This window comes from Botrytis fragariae (genome assembly GCF_013461495.1).
Source record: "Botrytis fragariae strain BVB16 chromosome Unknown tig00000075, whole genome shotgun sequence".
NCBI classification, from domain to species: Eukaryota; Fungi; Ascomycota; class Leotiomycetes; order Helotiales; family Sclerotiniaceae; genus Botrytis; species Botrytis fragariae.
Window position 1 is genome coordinate 916,498 of NW_023500995.1, and position 19,500 is coordinate 935,997.

At 41.7% G+C, this 19,500-nt stretch overlaps 4 protein-coding genes across 4 annotated transcripts; 3 read left to right on the forward strand and 1 right to left on the reverse strand.

Annotated features, from left to right (window-relative positions):
- Positions 1–7,861: 7,861 nt before the first annotated feature.
- On the forward strand, positions 7,862–9,865 carry Bfra_005771 (putative scd2 ral3 protein; the record flags this gene model as incomplete). The annotated part of the gene is made up of 3 exons (XM_037336148.1): positions 7,862–7,975; positions 8,050–8,814; positions 8,864–9,865. 3 exons carry the CDS (start codon positions 7,862–7,864, stop codon positions 9,863–9,865), a joined length of 1,881 nt encoding a protein of 626 aa, XP_037191358.1.
- A 1,613-nt stretch (positions 9,866–11,478) lies between these two features.
- Bfra_005772 (putative centromere binding protein b protein) lies at positions 11,479–12,666 on the forward strand (the record flags this gene model as incomplete). The annotated part of the gene is made up of 1 exon (XM_037336149.1): positions 11,479–12,666. One exon carries the CDS (start codon positions 11,479–11,481, stop codon positions 12,664–12,666), a length of 1,188 nt encoding a protein of 395 aa, XP_037191359.1.
- Positions 12,667–15,851: 3,185 nt separating this feature from the next.
- On the reverse strand, positions 15,852–16,996 carry Bfra_005773 (putative thymidylate synthase protein; the record flags this gene model as incomplete). The annotated part of the gene is made up of 2 exons (XM_037336150.1): positions 15,852–16,743; positions 16,818–16,996. 2 exons carry the CDS (start codon positions 16,994–16,996, stop codon positions 15,852–15,854), a joined length of 1,071 nt encoding a protein of 356 aa, XP_037191360.1.
- Positions 16,997–17,778: 782 nt separating this feature from the next.
- Bfra_005774 (putative short-chain dehydrogenase protein) lies at positions 17,779–18,956 on the forward strand (the record flags this gene model as incomplete). Its single annotated transcript, XM_037336151.1, has 3 exons — positions 17,779–18,037; positions 18,099–18,628; positions 18,676–18,956. 3 exons carry the CDS (start codon positions 17,779–17,781, stop codon positions 18,745–18,747), a joined length of 861 nt encoding a protein of 286 aa, XP_037191361.1. The 3' UTR covers positions 18,748–18,956.
- Positions 18,957–19,500: the final 544 nt, after the last annotated feature.

Here is a 19,500-nt window from a genome sequence, read left to right on the forward strand (position 1 = left end):
CTTTCCGAATGGGTTCATATATTGCCATCTTTCACCCATTTCGTCATTTTTTTTCTCTCCGTGGTTGTTCAAAGACGCCCTTCACGTTAAATCTATATGATTTAATTTTCCTGATTGGCCTCCCCTCACAGAACGAGATGTGGGTCTAGATGACTGCGCGTTCCGTCTTCATCCGCTTGTCCTTTCACAGAATGGATTTTCGAGTCGACCAAGAACATACTCGAGTTTTCTTTTCCCCCTTCTTCGGTTTCGAATGGGATAAACCCCTTGCATTGTTACTTTCTTTCTCTTCTTTGATGCACGGTGAATATCTAGGTGGAGTTTGTGGTTTTGGCGTATAGTGATGGAGTGGAGTGCTAGCCGTTAATGGTAAGCACATTGGGGCCAGGAGTTCAAAGTTCTTTTGTCGCTTTGCATGGTGCCGGTGGAGGGAGCGTTCGATATAGTCTTGCATGGCGTTGCACAAAATTGTGCTCCAGGCGGTCTATGCCGCCTTTTCTTTATCATGTTGGCTTATAGAACCCTCGTAGCTATGTACATACTGCAACTTGAGGCGAGGGTTTACATTAAGTAGTACTGACAAAAGTTTAAGGCAATGGATGGATACAAAATCTCATGAATACTGAAAGTTAACCTTAAAAAGTTCCAGTGTCTCTTCAAATGAATGTCAGATGTGCATGTAGAATTTCTGACATCATCGTACGATGTTTTCAGTAATTCTACATTTCACAACAATAATTCTCGATATGCGAGAAAAAGCCTTTCTTCATGCCTAGAAAATTCTTTTCCCGGACCCTTATGCCTTGAGTGTAAAAGCAGAGCTGCTTTAATTCAAAGCTCACTTTATCTCGACTACTAACAATACCTAGTCACATTTCCAAAATAGCTCGTTTCAGATAGAGCTTTTAGTGAGTAGTAGCGTCTGTGTGATGAGGGGACACGGGAGATTCCAGGAAGACTAGAAGCTTGAGGGAAGGTAGAGAGAAGCTTGAGAAGCTTGAGAAGCTTGGGAGAAGACGGAAAGAAGGGTTGCTTGGACGTTGATTTGATGTCAAATGGTGTAATGGCATATGACATATGACATATGTCGTATGTCGTATGTCGTATGTCGTATGTCGTATGTCGTATGTTGTATGTTGTATGTTGTATGTTGTATGTATTGGGGATGGTGGATGGTGGGTGGTGAGGGGTCCGCATTTTGCGCTTGGGGATTGGGGAGTGATTAGCTGAGGTTATTGGGGATTGGGGATTGGGGATTGGGGATTGGGGATTGGGGATTGGGGATTGGGGATTGGGGATTGGGGATTGGGGATTGGGGATTGGGGATTGGGGATTGGGGATTGGGGATTGGGGATTGGGGATTGGGGATTGGGATCTGGAGGGGGGAGGAGTGGAGATGGAGCGTGAGGGTGAGGGTGATGGTGAGGGTTGAAGGGAGAAGTTGAGATGAGTTGAGTTGGGAGTGGGAAGAAGGTGTGGATGGATGTGTACACATAAGTATGGGTATGCATCCGGCCGATATCAGCTAGCTAGCTAGATAGATAGATAGATATCTTTCACAATAAATACATTATGGTTTATAATTGATTGGTGAGAGTGAGTTTGTTGTATACATGCTTGGTCAGTGAGTAACATATTAGGAGATTGATAGATTGATAGATTGATGGATTGATGGATTGATGGATTGATGGATTGATGGATTGATGGATTGATGGATTGATGGATTGATGGATTGATGGATTGATGGATGGATAGATAGATAGATAGATTGATGAGAGAGTAACGGAGGGATATGTAATAAAATCGGTTATAGGAAACGATGACGTGGGGGATTCGGATTTGGATTAGATTCTGGAGGTTGACATTTGGGGATGGGGGGAGGTGAGGGTTGAGATGAAGACATTGAGTAGCAGATTGCAGAGGGGATCCGAGTATAACTTGTGTCTGTGTAGAGTTTTAGACTGTGGGGGTTTTCTGGTATGTATTCTGTGGTTGTTTAGTTGGTTGGTTGGTTGGTTGGTTGGGGTTCTGGATGAGGGAGGTGTGGGGATAGGAGGTGTGGTAACTCGGATGTGATGTGAGATATAAAAAGGATTTATGATTGTTGACTGGTGGGCGTTTGGAGTCTGGATAGTCCCTGGGTATATTGTGTACGCGTTTGCGAGTGGTGAAAGAATGAAAAATTGCAGATTTCTATTGATAAATTTCGTTTCTTGTTGTGTTGGGTTTGTATGGTATTACTCCACGAGTTTTTTTCGGCAGTTCCACAGCATATGTATAAGAAAAATCGGATTTTGCCTGTGTCGCACGTATTTTCTTTACATCTATCTGTATTCAAGATGAATCTCGTAGTACACTTTTACAAAAACCCATCGGTGAATTGGTGCACAAGGGTTCTCTATGAAGTGTAGGTGTGTGTGACGTACAACTGGGTGATGGGTGAGTTGGGATGGATAGGGAGATCAATAGGTACTCCTAAGTAGACAGATAGATATCTCGAGTGGACACTTCCAGATACTTTGAGCAAATCATGAGAGAGATGTTATGAGAGTTGTTGCTGCTTGCACGAGAAGGAAGAGGGGAAGCAGAGATATTGATAACATAACTGCTTGTAAATATCTTTTATCGGCAGTGTAGAATGAATGTAGATGTATATCTACACATAAAATACCCAATCATAGTATGATACCTAATTGTAATCACACTCATACCAACCCCAAACAATATCTCTCTTTCACCCCCTCCCCCCTTTAGAAATCCATCATCATCATCATCATCATCATCATCATCATCATCATCGTATCCTCCCCTCCCCAACCATCCCTCCTGCAAAACAAAACAAAACAAAATAAAACAACCCATCCCATCCCATCCCATCCCATCCCGTTACATCATAGGATCCTCGACGCGTTTCAAATCTCTCGCTAAATACCACCATCAAGCTACGATATCTAGGCATGGGAGTCAGGGACTCCACATGCTGCATGTTGCATACGGTTTCATCTTGTACCTGCGTTTTTGCTTTCTTGCCTGCTTCCTTGCTTCTAGAATGTAAGGAGAGAAGTACAAACGGGGTAGAGAGTGGGAAATGTGGAGTAGAAAATAGATGGCAAGAGTTGGATTTCGATGTGATATGTGCAGATGGTTGTTGGAAGTTGAAGGTTGCAATTCGTGATTGTTAGTTGCTTATTTGGAGGACATGTATACGTAGGGAGAGTTACTGTGTAAGTGGGAAGTTATATATGTTCTTTTTTTTTTCACGATATATTAGATGTATATATGACACTTCCGATCTCAATCTTAATCTCAATCCCATCAAAGCAGGAAATATAAACAAAAATAAAACCAGAGTCCAACGAAACACAAAAGGAATAATCTATTTGTACACTCAGGTAAAATCTAGACGCGGTGAAAGATAGTATTACCTACTTTGTAAGAGACATCTAAGGCACGGTACAGGAGGTGGCTTTACTTCACCATTACATCACCTAGCCTCCTGGTGTGTAGAAGGAAGTGGAGGTGTTCAGAAGAAGAAGGAAAAAGGAATTGGGATTCATTTATGTAAGACGGGGGATTGGGGGTCGAGATGTTATGGTGAGATTGTGAGATTGTGAGATTGTAAGATTGAAAGTATAAATGGACGGATGTATGTATGTATGTATGTATGTATGTATGTATGTATGTATGTATGTATGTATGTATGTATGTATGTATACACGCCATGATGTATTCGGGAAGGAAGAAAAAGAAGGAATGGAAATGTTACCGAGATAAAGGAAAATATACAAAAACGTATCGATATTAAAAAAAGTAGAAATGCATAGAAATATAGATGAATACATACATACCTAGGTATACATTCAAGAAGTAAGAATGTATAAATATAACTAAAACTATCGACAATCTTTCTTTCACTTCTTTCCTTCAGAACCGCCATCTCCAACGATTATGAAAATTTACCTCCCGCGACCAAGCAAGCTCTCACGGTACCAACCTACCTACATCGAGCCTATCTACCTTACCCACACTCCCACGCTGAAAAAAATAAGAAAAAAAGCACACACACACAATGATATACTCCCGTAGGCCAAATAGATAGACATAAACGGGCACAACCAAGCCAAACCAATCATCGAATGAAAACCCGCTCAGCCCTGAAATGATGGGGCTTTCACCTAGTGAGATTCCACTTTCCACTTTCCACTTTCGACTTATCGTGTGAGTCAAGCGTGCCGCCGTTGAGGATGGGTGGAGATGGTGTGGAAGAGAGATTGTTATTGGAAGAGTTTGAGACATGGTTGAGAAGAGGAGTGGTGATGCAGGTCCCAGGTCCTTGTGGTTAGATGTTTTTTTTTTCGAGGGATTTGTGTGTGTGTGTGTGTGTGTGTATTGCATTATGTGGGTGTGGTTGAATTGGAATTATTGGGTAGGTAGGTAGGTAGGTATATCTGTATGTGTGTATATATGTATGTATGTATAAGTACTTTGGATATACAAGTACTTGGGATATATAATATTGATGGGATAGGTAGAGGTAAGATATACTTAATCCTATGTAGATTATATCTTGTAAGGAAGTGTTTACTTTGGTGTATTATATGCATTGTATGTACTATAGTAGTAATGTATATGAGAAGCAAAACTCGGATGGCATATTCATCATTGAGTACCTTGGAACGAATACATAGCAATTTCTCCACGATCGTAAAAACCCCTCACCACATTACAATTTCCAATCACGATATCGACGATGCCGATCGCGATGACGACGACTATGACAATAACTTATAGGGATATCAAAGTCTAATTAATGAAACCCTTTCCATCCGAGAAAGGGTTATGCTTTCTGCTTTCTAATTTTGAATTTTGACTTTTTTATCGTGTTTGAGAGGAATGGAAGGCTCCCACTTGCTTCCCCGAACCCCCTGGTCGAAAGTTTACTTGGGTACGGACGGTACTAGGGACTTCTCATGTACATCGATCAATTGGTTTGTGGTAGGAAATTGTGAATGCATCTTCTCAGCCCGACGCAGGAATTGCAAGGGCGCACTGGTTGTGTGAAAGCGAATGAGAGGGAAGAGGGAAGAGGAAAGAAAAGAAAGGATGGATGGATGGATGGATGGATGCAGAATTTTGATCGGATCGGATTCGATCTGATACCTAAATATTTCATCGGAGCGCACAATGGATTGATCATGTTCAGAACGTGGAATTGGCGTGTGGTGTATTGTGTATTGCGTATTGCGTATTGTGTATTGTCTTTGGCGCATAGTGGTGTGGTGGATTATCTATGATGTAGGTACCGCATATGTCCCAATGTATTAATAATACCTACCACATGGAGTCTTCGCACACTTCCAAATCGAATGGTCCGTCCGTGTCTGTCCGTGTCAACCTGGAGAAAGTGAAAAGCACGAGGTATGAGTAAGGCATGACGAGAGACGAGAAGCTTTAGCTATCGATATCGATAAGAAATCCAAATGTCATTCAGAAGCAGAGAAGGGATGGGTGGACCAAGGCGCGTAGAGGGACAGTGTAGGTATGCAGTAAGGGTTTATTGGGCTGGGAATGGAAGGGAATGCATGTGTGACTGCTTTTTCCGTTTTATTGGCAGAGATACTTGGATTCTCAGATAGGTAATTGTTATACTTTCAGTCATCACACTTTCCGTGATGGAAAGACTTCATTCATGACATGTGTAAATAAACCTCATTGAAGGGTTCATTTGGTCTATCGTATGCTGTTTAGTATTCTGCTACTTCTTACCCGGACTACCCAAATAAAATTCAATCATTCAACTGATACCAAAGTCTAAAAGTCTCCCTCGGAACCAAGGGTAAAAAGGGTAAAAAGGTAAAATGGTAAAATGGTACAAAGGTAAAAAGAGTACAAAGTGTAAAAAGTGTAAAAAGTCTACCATCATTCCACCTTCCATCTTCCATTCCAGAATCCCAAACGAACCAGCCAAAAAAGCGGCATCTAAATTAAAGAAAAGTTCCTAGTGGCAGTTAGCCTGACTTAAGAGAGTGTATATCAAACCTCTAGTAACGGTAATTGTGGATATCCTTCAAGCATCCCCAAATGAAGATGTACAGAAGGGAACGAGAAAGTCTAGAAGTATTGAGTAATTTTAAGGAGAGATCTTGGAGAGAAAGAGAGAGAGAGAGAGAGAGAGAGAGAGAGAGAGAGAGAGACTTTTGGCATGGGATGGGAACGAAGAGAAGGAAGAAAAGAGAATTCTAGAATTTGTTCGTCCCCATGTTCTGGGTACTAGGTCTGAAGACTAGGTGATGAGAAGATATCTATCGTTCATTACACACTCTTCTGACGCTTTATCTACCCACATACCTCGTACTCACATCGAAATTTGATATCTCTTGATAGCCAAATGAGAAGAGCAAAGACATTGTCGTCGAGGTATGCATGTATTATATCTGATAGAGAGAGGTATTGGAGTATATATACATACACACTCATGTATACGTACATCCTACATACATATATACATCCTACACACACACACACACACACACACATATCACCAATCCCATCCTATGAAAGAAATGATCATTGATTATCATCATGCACACTCCTTTCCTCACTGCAAGCCAAGCATCCTCACATCCTTTTGTGGAAGTATTCCCTTGCCCCTCTCCTCTCCTCTCTCAACCCAAAGATAGGTATCCTTTGATCCAACAAAGAAAAGGCCGTAGAACAGTAACGAGGTCAAGCTATTCTGACTATGAGTATTGTCTCAATCATCTATCTGTCAACATATTGAGCTTCCTTGAGAAAATCGGCATTTGTTGGTCCAAACTAAAGTCCGCCACTTACGACGAGATTGATATCAATACTCTGATGTTCAATGCATGATCAAATCTCCATGCTCAAAATATATTGAACGCGATCCTAGCTATTACTCAAGAGTTAGAGGCGATTACATTACCCTTCATATCCATCCTGATCCATTCGAAGAGATATTAGAAAATCATTTCCTCAAAAGAGAAGAAATATACCTCGTTTTGCAACTAGCGTATTCCTCTTTTATACCACCCCTCGCTCTCTTATTGCACGCAAGCCGGCCAGCCTTCATCCCATTCTGTCCATACGTACTTCCCACCAACCCTTTTCCAAATCGTCACATGCGACGCGCGCAATACATAGGATTCTTCTTCTTACCATCACCCCATCTATCTCTCAATCCCATATTATACTACATATAACATAGCCATAACCCGTCATTCCACCGTCTTTTTTTCCGGTGCAGGATTCACATCGTCTTAATCACCCCACCTTATCAGTCCCCCCTTCTTGGATGCTAGCTCGAGGCTAGCTATTTCGTAGTGTACAGTAGTGGACTCGGAGTAGCGCTTGGGGTTTTATCGCCGCCATAAAGAAAGTTGGAAGGGTTGCATTGAGAAAAGGAAAAGGAAAAGGAAAAGGACCGGAAAGTTATTCAAGAACCAGCAGAGGAAGCAGAAGCAGAAGAAGAAGAAGAAGTTGAAGAAGAAGCAAGAGCAATCGATACCTAGCCATAATATTATTTACATCAATTCTTGTCGACAATCATAACTGCTGCCCTCGATATCAACAATTCCAAAATTCGAAAGCTTTTCTTACTTTCTCTTCCTTTTATTGTCCATTCATTCATTCATTCACTCATTCATTCATTCATTCACCTACCTACCTACTTACCTACCTACCTACCTACCTCCCTCCCTACCGGGCTTGCATTCTCGAAGAGTACGACATAACGATAAAGCAATCTGAATAATGAAGGTCAGTACACCACCCAACCAGTTTCTTACTTCATCAGAGGATTGTAAAAATTCAAGTTGGGAGGAGTCATCGCTAACAGATTATGTTTGTCTATCAGGCTCTTCGTAGGTCGATTAAAGGCGAAAAGCCCGATTCAAAAGTTCAGCACATCTCTCTAACACCCAAATCGGCCGTCGCGATTGTCCCTCCAAAAAAGGTATGCCGAATTTCGTGCGCATGAGTCGCAACTGCATCAATTTCGCATTTCCTAACGATCGGCAATTATTATAGGTTATTCGCGCATTGTACGATTATGAGGCAGCATCAAATCAAGAATTGGGTTTTACGAGGGGCGACTTCTTCCATGTTATAGGACGAGAAAACGATACCGATTGGTATGAAGCATGTAATCCTGCAGTACCTGATGCGAGGGGTTTGGTACCTGTTGCATACTTTCAAGCGTTAGGAAAGACTGAGCGGGATAGTGGTCAATCTCTATCAGATAAGTCGCCTATGGGTACGAAGGTGGATCATGATTCGGGTTATTCCGACATGTCCGGTTCAGGGACACTGGCGAGTCCATCAGATAGCGGTGGAGGTCAGAGATTTTCAAAGACAATGAAAGGCACCGGCGCGATGGTTTACGGAGTGGTTATGTACGATTTTGCGGCGGAAAGGCCCGATGAACTGGAAGCCAAGGCTGGAGAAGCAATCATCGTGATTGCTCAATCGAATCCAGAATGGTTTGTCGCGAAACCAATTGGGCGACTCGGGGGTCCAGGACTAATACCAGTTGATTTCATCGAGATACGTGATATGGGCACTGGGAAAGCTGTGCCAAATGCGCAAGAGGCGGTTCAGAGAGCGGGTGTGCCAAAAGTGGAAGAATGGAAGCGAATGGCCGCCGATTATAAGAACAGTAGTATTACCTTGGGCAAATTCGAAGTTCCCAATGGCTCTTCACAACAACAGCAGCAACAAATGCAGCAGGGCATGGAAAGAATGAGTCTGCAACAACAGAACTCAAGGCAGAGTCAGCAGAATGGTCAAAGCTATGTATGTACTGAGACGCGTAGTTGGGAATTCAAAACTAACACAATGTCAGGACCAACGGCAATCCCAACAAGCACGAGCTGCTCAACCCGCACAACAAGTTCCGCAAAACCCATATTCCGTGCCATCCAAATCTACTTCCCAATTATATGCGCCAATATTAGCGCGGATACCACGATACTGTTTCGCTGAAGATAAATACTGGTTCGTGATCGAGGCTGCTCTGGAAGATGGGAGACATTGGGAACTTTCGAGATATTACGAGGACTTTTACGATTTTCAGATTGCTCTCTTGACAGAGTTCCCAGCGGAGGCAGGAAACACTGGCACGCAGAAAAGAAGCTTGCCATATATGCCAGGACCTGTCAACTATGTTACAGACGTGATTACCGAAGGAAGACAACATAATCTGGATGCCTATGTCAAGAGCCTCTTAACCCAACCGCCATACATCTCAAGATGCACTCTTGTTAAGCAGTTCTTTGCACCTCGAGAAGGGGATTATGAGATGGATCCAAACGCAGTTGAAGAAGAATATCGTCTATCGGGTGGTTCACAACAGTCATCAAACGATTCAAGAACACAAGCAGCATCTAGGCAATCTTCGAGAGGCGATTTGAACGCTGAAAATTATTCGAGCGGGGCACCCACCGGCTTGACAGCCGCTCCAGGTCATCAAAGGGGTCAATCATCATTATCCGTCAATAATGGTCAAGGTCCAACACGTCAGACCTCATCTCTCTCTCAACCATCTAGCAACTCATTATTATCTCCAGCCAATAACGTCAACGGGCAATTGCCATCTCCATCTGCTATGAAGGTCAAGATCTATTTCGGTGATGACTTGATTGCCATTCGAGTACCTACCGATATTCAGTTCCAACAGCTTTATGAGAAAATCAGTGATCGCTTGAAGATTCCACAAGGGGATGAAATTGCACTATACTACAAGGACGAGCCCAGCGGAGAGAAGCCCAACCTAATGAGCGACAATGATTTAGACATTGCTCTACAACGGAACGACAAGCTCATTATTTACGTCGAATATCAATAGTATTATTGATCATAACTTTTACATCTACATGTATCTGGTACTGCACTGGCAATAGAGAGCAAATAACTCTCATCTATTCTTTGAACGAAATGTTCTATCGCTACTTTTTTTGCGCTTACACTTTCTTAATCTGCTTCGGATGTACAGACAATTCTTCTGTGGGGGTTGGTAATAGTTGCTGGTACACTTTTTGGCAGCCAAAACCGCACTCATTTTGATGCAGATCAACACCTTTTTTTAAACACAATACCATTCTTCTTACCTTTTTCGTAAACATTCTATCGGGGATAAGAATATTAGGGAGGCACTGGGCGTTATCATTATGGCGCTTCTTCTTTATCACCCCTTGTTTTTTTTTTCTTTTTAACATTTTGGGCTGCATGACGGACATACCATGGAAATTTCATTTGTTGGAGGAAATTAGTTACCAATTGATTTTTTAGTTACGGGGGATGGAGATAGGAATCGGGATGAGGGAGAGGAGGAGGAGGAGGAGGAGAGGGAGAAAATAAAAGAGATGATGATAGCGACGACTAAGATCTTATTTAGTGTGTGTGAATGAATACCTAAGCAGCGAGCATTTAAATATTCCATTGAATGGACTGAAAAGTTTGTGAAGTTTCGAGTGTGTTTGTGATAGTATCAGTATTATATTGATGTTGATATTGAAACCAAGTAAAAAGATCCCTAGGTCGTTAGCATCATCACCCGGTGAGCTCGATAAATGCTTACAAGTGACAACTCTTGGTGAGCTTATTCTAAATCTTCCGGTGAGCTTCCCATGTTCACAAGCCAGCTGATACTCCAAAATGACATACCAGGATTAATCAACCAACATAACCCCTGCGAAATCTTACCTAAGAGATGGATGATCGTGCCACTTTATCTTCTTCCGAGCATCCTCCATCCCCAAACACCCCTCTTCTCTCATCTTCATTACCCCGAATTATTTAACTTTTTCTCCACCGAGCTTCTTTTCTTATCTATCAAACGAGACGGATGAGACGGATGCGACGACGTCTGATTTGCTGTTGAACAAGATTTCTGAACGATTGTTTGGATTGTTTTTCATAATTGTTTAGGGGCTTTTTTGTTGCTTGGGGGAAAGCGTGTGTTGATTGATTGATTGATTGATGCGAGGGGTGAGTTTATTTATACTCGGGTGAGCTCGAGCTTGAACTTGAAGTCTGACTTGGACTTGATCTCCACGGCGCGTTGTGAGGCAGCGGCAAGGGTAACGCTAGAGATCGCCCTGTGGACGCTGGATTTACTTGGTACTTTTGAGTTTTGAGTTTTGGCTGGCCAGAAGAGTTTTTGGAATCGTGGAGAAGTGCTTGGATTGTTGAATTAAGCTTCGTAGAGGGGTTTGCGATTGAGGGTACTTACTGGGTCGCTAGATAGCTACTGTAGAGTGATATTCTGCGTTTGGTGATAGCGCAAAGGGGATTTCGATTGCGATTTGTGCTTTCAATTGGGGAGATTGTAAATCAAGGAATTGGTGGGAATACGTGATTGGGATTGAAATTTGGAGGGGTGTGGTGTGGATTGGATTTGGTTCGCGAGTTTTGTACACGATTCAGCGCAAGATCGGAAGCATTGTCTTAACATCACAAATGCCACCTTTACAACTACGACAGGAATTTCCCTCTCTGAAAGCTTTTAAAGAAGCACTGCATGCTTGGGCGATTGAAGCACATTTCGAACCGAGGATTCTGAAAAGTGATACTGGGAGAGTGAGGGTGGGATGTAAGAGGGATCCGGGATGTCCTTTTGTGGTGAGATGTAATTGGGAGAGGAGGGGAGGAAGAGAACCGTTGGCTAGGGTTACGGTGTTGAGAGAGAGACATACTTGTTTGGATGATTTGGTTAGTGTTGGACATCCGGGTGTGGGGGGGGTAGGGAGAGGACAGGTTAATGGGGGATGGGATGGGAGTGTTGGGGGGATGTCGGTGGGGATGGGACAGAATGGAAATGGGGGAATGGGGGGAGTTGGGATGGGGATACCACCTGGTATGGTTGTTAGGGCAGGAGAAGGGGAAAATGGACATATCATTCCCGGAGCGAGAGTTATTGAACAACATAATGGAGGAAGTAACGGAATGGCAATTTCAGGCCAAGTCCTACCTGTTCTACCGAAAGTGCAGAGGAATAGTGCTAGTAGATTACCGTTTCTCATGGGGATCTTGCCAAAACTAATGACGATTACGAAAGATACGGCACCAGTGGAAATTCGAGACCGCATGATGAGGGAATTTGGAGCCGAAGTACATTTACAGCAATGTAGAAGAGCAAAGACGGAGATCTTGAAGAAAGCAGGCAGTAGAGATGAAAGTAGTGGAGGGCAAGGTGATGGATTGGGGAGTGATGGTACAATCTCTAGGAATGGATCTGGGAGCGGTAGTGGAGGTGGAAGTGAAAATAATGGCAATGGTATGCAAGGAAACAATAACATGCCACAAAACCAAGTTCTCTTCTCCGATATGAACAATCATGGAAATGGAACAAACAACAAGGTGAACACACCCATGAATAATGGAGCACCTACAAATCAAAACGCAAATAGAGTCGAAACTCCCATACCCTCAAATGCAAACCGAGCGGGGGGTAGTGGAAGTCCTCAACAATCTTTCATACTACATACCGCACAACGAATTGTAACACCGGCAGTCCCGGAACAGAATGAAAATTCGCTGATGCAAGTTGGGGAACAGCCGATGAGGTGTCCGTATTGTATTAATCAGAGATGGATGAGGAGTATTAAGGACGCGGTGGAACATATGAGTATGCATGTTGTGGTTTGAGAATTGGAGAATTCAAGAATGGGTGGATTGTATGAGGAGGGAATAGAGTGTTGGGATGTGGGATGTTTGGGATGTGATCCTGTTTTTGGGAGAAGGGGAAGGTTGGTTTGAGATGGTTTGGATATTATTTAGGTATTTAAGTATGCTACTTGATGAACAACATCGGATGATATGTTGAATACGATTGGATTCGAAAATATATCACGCTGTTTGGTCGGCTTCAAACGCAGAATGACCTGAGATCTGAGGTTCTTCGAAGACTGGTAGTTTATTCGGTCGGGTACTTGTCTTTCGATATTATTGGGGAGAAAAGATGAAGTCTTGGATATCGGTCCTGGGTTCCTAGACGTTGGTTCTAGACTTGGCGGTTGTTTGAGTGAAGTCTTGACGAATAGGAAGTCATGTTGCTGTGGGATGAGATGAAGTGTGATGAGATGAGATGGTATATGCAATTCTCTTCACACAAATATGTCTTATCTCTGATCTTGGATCGATTACAATCATGAGATGATGAATAGGAATGAGCCTCATGATCTATTGTCAAATGGCAGGATCTCAATTAAAGAATCGTCTGGTGGAGACGAGATAGTAAGGAGGTTGGCAAAAACGAGATGAAGGGGTGAAGTGCGGTATGGGTAGTAGGCTGTGGGATTGGTACCTTTTTGGTGGGGGTTTGGGTTGGTGATTGAGATGGATGGAGGTGGAGATAAATGCGGCAGGAGCTGGAGAAGGAGGTAGAGATAGGAATGGAGATGGAGATGTGGATGTGGATGTGGATGGGTATGAGAATGTCGATCTGAGAAGATGATGATATTTTGAATGTGGCTTTCATATTTTTCTATTATACCCTTTTTTATGAGTAGTTGTTGAATATATGTTTTTGGAGATTGAATCTTGATATGTGGATGTGAATGTGAATGTGAATGTGAATGTGAATGTGAATGTGAATGTGAATGTGAATGTGAATGTGAGCGAGAGAGGAATGGAGTTGGAGAGGGATAGAGGGATGGAGCGATGACTAGAATTGTGTGGTGTGGTGTGGTAGAGAGATGCAAGGGTGCAGGGAGAGGGAGAGGGAGAGGGAGAGGAACGAGACAAGATGAGACAAGATGAGATGAGACAAGACGAGGAGTAGCAATATAAAAAATCCATCACCATCCTATCATCCCATCCATATAAGAAAGAGGGAGGAAAACGTGCAAGAGAGCTAGCTATGCGAGAAGTTTTGCCTAGTTGGATAATTTAAAATATAATGAGTGAATGAAGATATATATAGATCGAAGAATGGATATGTAAAAATGAGTAGTTGGAAGAAAAGAGAGATAAGTATTCCGTTATTGTTTTTTATATATGTTATGTGTGTAATTGTGTAAATTGAAATTGAAATTGAAATTGATTTGAAATCTTCTTCTGTAGGATTTGGAATATGTATTGTGTTGTATTGTGTGATTTGATTTGATTTGATTTGATTTATATTGCTTTTTGGAGTTGGGAGTTGGGAATTGGGAATTTGAATGGGTTTGGATGGAGGTGGATGGAGGTAGATGGAGATGGGATTCGGAACTGGGATCGCTGGTGTGGATATGGTTAGTAGTTGCTGGGTGTTGAGATGTTAATCTATTTGTTTAGGTATGTGAATATGAGTGATGGTATGTATGTATGTATGTATATATGTATGTATGTATGTATTGTATATAAATAGTTAATTAAGTTTGGGAAGTTTGGAATATGGGGAGAGGAGAGAAGGGGAGTATAAGTATGAGTATGAGTATGAGTATGAGTATAAGTATGAATATGAGTATGAGTATAAGTATGAGTATGAGTATGAGTATGAGTATGAGTATGAGTATGAGTATAAATATAAGTATAATATAATCAGATATTGAGATTTGAAATGGCAAGGTGAAATAAAGCTATGAGTTTCTGCTCGAGAAGTAGATACATGGATTTTGGATTTCTTTCCTATTGAATCTCATATTAATATACCGGGGAGATGAGAGTGAATATGTTACTATTTACATTTCTCATTACAGGAGGAAAAAATCCAGAGGAGGTATATGTTATTAACTTATTCAAATGTGGTTTACCGAGTACTTAGGTATATACCGACTATACCCATTACCCATATCGATTCCAATTTATCGAACCACCAAACTGTTCATTCAAAAATTCAAATGAAATTCTACAATTGTATCTGGAATGTTCTTGAGGATGTACAAGAAGAGATAAATATAACTCTGGAGACTCGTTGATAGATAATCCGGTGAGGTATATTACAGCTATAGATAGTAACCAAAGATTGAGAATGAAATCGAGACAACTCCTACCAGTAACCACAATCCAAATAGAAGATAAGATACTATTTACCACCACCTCACTACAGATGCTCCGATCCAAAAATTCAAACTCCCCCATAGAAATGAAGATCAAAAGCAGAAAAGAAATCTTTCATTCTCCATCAATAAATCAATCCTGCAATTAATTCGCCTACTCCTAAACATTCATTCATCTCCCCATCTCTATCTAAATTTCCCCTATCCCACTTACTCACTAGCCGCACCAAAATTTACCACCAAACGAACCCCTCCCACGTCTCCATAACCCACTCACTAAGCGAGAAAAATATTCGTTATCCACTATTTCCTGTAGACATTTTATTTTTACGTTTGATTTATATAAATGAAATTGGGCATGAGTATATATCAAAAAGGCCTGATAGTTCAGTGGTAGAATTCTTGCTTTGGGTTATTGAATCTAAATTGTAAGAGGTCTCCGGTTCGATCCCGGATTAGGCCCTGAGATATTTCTTTTTGCTTTTCATGGGTGATCGTGAATGGGGGGTTGGAGAGGGTTTCTTTTTGTAGGAGAGGGAGGGGTAGAAAAGGAAGAGTAAGTAAATATGAGATGATGAATTGGGAGAGGGGAGTAGAATTTTTTATTCGAATTATATTGTTATTCGATCTATAAGTGATTTTTTATTGATACAGCAACATATATATATAACTCTGGACTTGAAGGCTCAATACATGATATCTTCGTTTTATAATCATGCCCCATGAAAACCATAACTCAATAATTCATACTCATCTAACATCTATCGATACACAATTAAATCTCCATTTATCCCCTCACCTCCCATATCCCAAATTCCATTCTCCTCTTTCCAAAAACTCCATTCCCACCACTTAAACACTCATCTTCATATCGATCTTCCCATGTGGTTTATATCCTCTAACCTCAAATTCCTCTGGCTTCCATCCATCTACAACTCCACTGCCTTGATCCTCCCTCAAAATTCCCAATTCAGGAAATTCTCTGGGTTCTCGCTCAAGTTGTACTTTTAATGCATCGACATGATCAACATAAACATGTGCATCCCCCATTGTGTGTGTAAATGTACCGGGTGTAAGATCGCATGCATGAGCGAGAATATGCGTTAGCAGAGCGTAGGAAGCGATGTTAAACGGGACACCAAGTCCCATATCGCAAGAACGTTGGTAGAGCTGGCAATGAAGAATGCCTTTAGGTTTCGATTCTGGGTTTGAGGGATTTGTATTCGGTTCCGAAGTTGAGGAAGTTGTAGAACTTTTCGGGAAGGAAACATAAAATTGCGCAAACATATGACAAGGTGGTAATGCCATCAACTTAATATCTGCCACATTCCATGCACTCAAGATTATTCTTCTATCCCATGGATTATTCTTGAGCTTCCATACAATTTCTGCTAATTGATCAACACCTTGTCCTGTATAATCTGTCTCGGCATCAATATATCTAGCTCCAAAATGTCGCCATTGAAATCCATAGACGGGACCTAAATCTCCTTCGGCACGGTGAGAAAGACCGATGGAGTCTAGATATGCGCGGGATCCATTTCCATCCCAAATTTTTATTCCGGCAGCGGAGAGGGGCAGAGAAGAAGTGGATCCGGATATGAACCAGAGGAGTTCAGTTAGGACGGCGCGAAGAAATACGCGTTTTGTCGTAAGGAGAGGAAGAATGGGGGCTCCTGTAGGGGATGTGAGGGAGAACTTTAAAGGTGCGGGGGCGAAGAGAGAGATGGTGCCAGTTCCTGTTCTATTTGGGGTTTTCGTCAGTTATGTATTCTTCTGGAGATTATAATGAATGTGAAAAGAAAGGATGAAAGTTACCGATCAGGACGATGTTCACCGGTTTCTAAAATTTCGCGGATTAAGTCTAGGTATTGATATTCTTCATGTTTCTTGGGAGTAGAAGTTGAACTTGGAGATGGTTTTGGTTCCGTAGATTCCTTTGTAGCAGGAATTTCGCGAGGAAAGGTAGAGAGTTCTTCTTCAAGTGATGGTGACATCTTGATTCTTGCTAAGTTGGAAGAATTCGATAATTGGTATGAAGAATTTGTATTGTTGTTCCAAAAAGTTCTGTGAAATTAAAGTGCAATGGAAAATGGTGGTGAGACGCGTTTGGACGCGTAAAGTGGTATTTCGGCGCTAGGTGTGATAATCATGCCTGAGGCTAGAAATATTCAATTTTATGGGCTGACATTGCCTGAGGAGATTACCATTTTCAAATTAAACAAGCCAAATGCATTGATCTCTGCAATTTGCAAGAACATAGCTTGCAAATCCGCAATCGTTGTCAATTCTCAATTCAACCCTTCCTAACAATCATTAAGTCTGCTCTACTATCGTCACATGATCCAGTTGCCCTCATCTAGATTAATGTCCAAGAGTCCAACCGCTAGTTTCGGCTTGATCAGTAATCATCCCGTGGACCAAAAAGTCAATTTAAAGCCCATTCATTCTAGTACAAACTCATGTCATTGTTATGCAAGCAGAAATGTGTGTTTGTAAAGTCACGGTGCGGAGCAACTTTGTTTCCGAATTACCAATATGTCGTTTGTATACACTCTAGAAGGGAGACAAGGAAATTCAAGTTGAATCCGAGCAGTCAGTTAGAATCCTGAGAAATTATATAAATACGATAGTTCGTTAGATTTCTTCTCAGATCAATCAATCATCTCATAATATTCATCTTCCATTTGCAGTCTATATATCCAGGCAACACAAAGACAGCTTCGCTGAGAATTTGGAATTCCAAACACAACATCTATCCGCATATCCATACAAAACGATGGCCCCCAAAACAGTTTTGATCACTGGCTGCAGTGAGGGTGGTATTGGAGATGCTCTCGCAAAATGTTTTCATCGCCAAGGTCTTCGAGTTTTCGCTACAGCTCGAAATCTTGCTAAAATCGAACATCTTAAGAAGTTAGGACTTGACACACTTTCACTGGATGTCACAGATTCAACTTCTATCAAGGAGGCTGTTGATTCGGTATCACTAAAAACTGGAGGGAAATTGGATTTTCTCGTTAACAATTCCGGTGCTGGTATGTTTGAAGAATTCATATGGCTAGACCAGCATCTCAAAATAAAGCTGACAAAATTTAGGTTACGCCATGCCACTGCTAGATTCCGAAGTATTAGTTGCTCAGAAGATGTTCGACATCAATGTGTTCGCTCTCGTAGCAGTAACACAGGCATTCTCACCACTTCTCATTTTCTCCAAAGGGACAGTTATTAACATCGGCTCAATCGCTGGCATCAGCCCTGGATATTGGCAAGGATATTACAATGCGAGTAAAGCAGCGGTAAACTTAATTACTGATCAACTCCGCCTTGAACTCGAACCTCTCGGTGTTAAAGCTATTCTTGTGATCACTGGTGGGGTGAAAACCAAATTTTTCGACAATCAGCCATCGGTCAAATTACCAGATAACTCGCCGTATGCCCCGGCGAGAGATATGGTTGAAACTGCTGCGGCAGGACATATCATATTAAGTACTGCAGTGGACGTCGACGTTTATGCCAATAAAGTAGTGAAGAACGCTTTGAAGAAGCATCCACAGACACATCAATTGGCTGGTGGAGATGCTTGGGCGGTTTGGTTCCTCTCGACCTTCTTTTGGCATACTATTTGGGTACGTATCAAATCTTCTGAGTGATTGATGATACTAACAAGCAATAGGATTTGTTGCTACCCTCACGATGGAGTATACCAGAATTGAAGAAGAAACTTTTGGCGACAAAGAGAGGGTAGTAGGTTGTAATAGTTGAGCTGCTGTTTTGTTTTAGGTGCTAGGCGTTGATCGGTAATCTAATGTAAATTTTGAGAATTAATATTGCTCTGTCCTCTTCCTTCTCACATATTTCTGTTCTTTGCCGCTATTTAAATCTCAATGTTTGGCATGAAGCATTATGAGTAGTCTCTATGTGTTACTCTTGCGGAATCAAAAATTAATATTGAATGAATGTTGAGCTGCGGGGTTATGATCTATACACAGAGTTTTATCTTATGAACTCCATTTATCATCTCTCAGTTGGCGAGAAATTGATACTGCAGTGTTGTTCGACATGGAGATTTTAGATCCTGCCAGAAATGTTTTTCTAGGATCTCTAGCCATGACTCACTGCTCTATCTGGGAAAGTTGTCAATCAGTGATGATCCAAAGCTAGGCCTCGCTGCCAGATTAGATCTCTGCGCCTGTTATTTTCGGTCATCAGATTGACTCAGGTGAATAATTACCTTAGTTGGCTACACTGAAATGATATGCAGAGCTTTCCTAGAATTTTTTGGAGAGTATACCTTCGGACTTTTGAGAGACTGTATTTCAGAGTGAGATGTCCCGATCATTTGAGATATTCACCACGAGAACTTGTTGTTGATGATTTATGGGATTCGCTTAGTCTAATACCGCCAATTGATAGTTCAAAAAGCTTGTAGGTGATGTTTCCTGTTTCTATTTCCTTAGAGAGTACGTCTATGAACTTTGACGCAGTTTGACTAAAATAC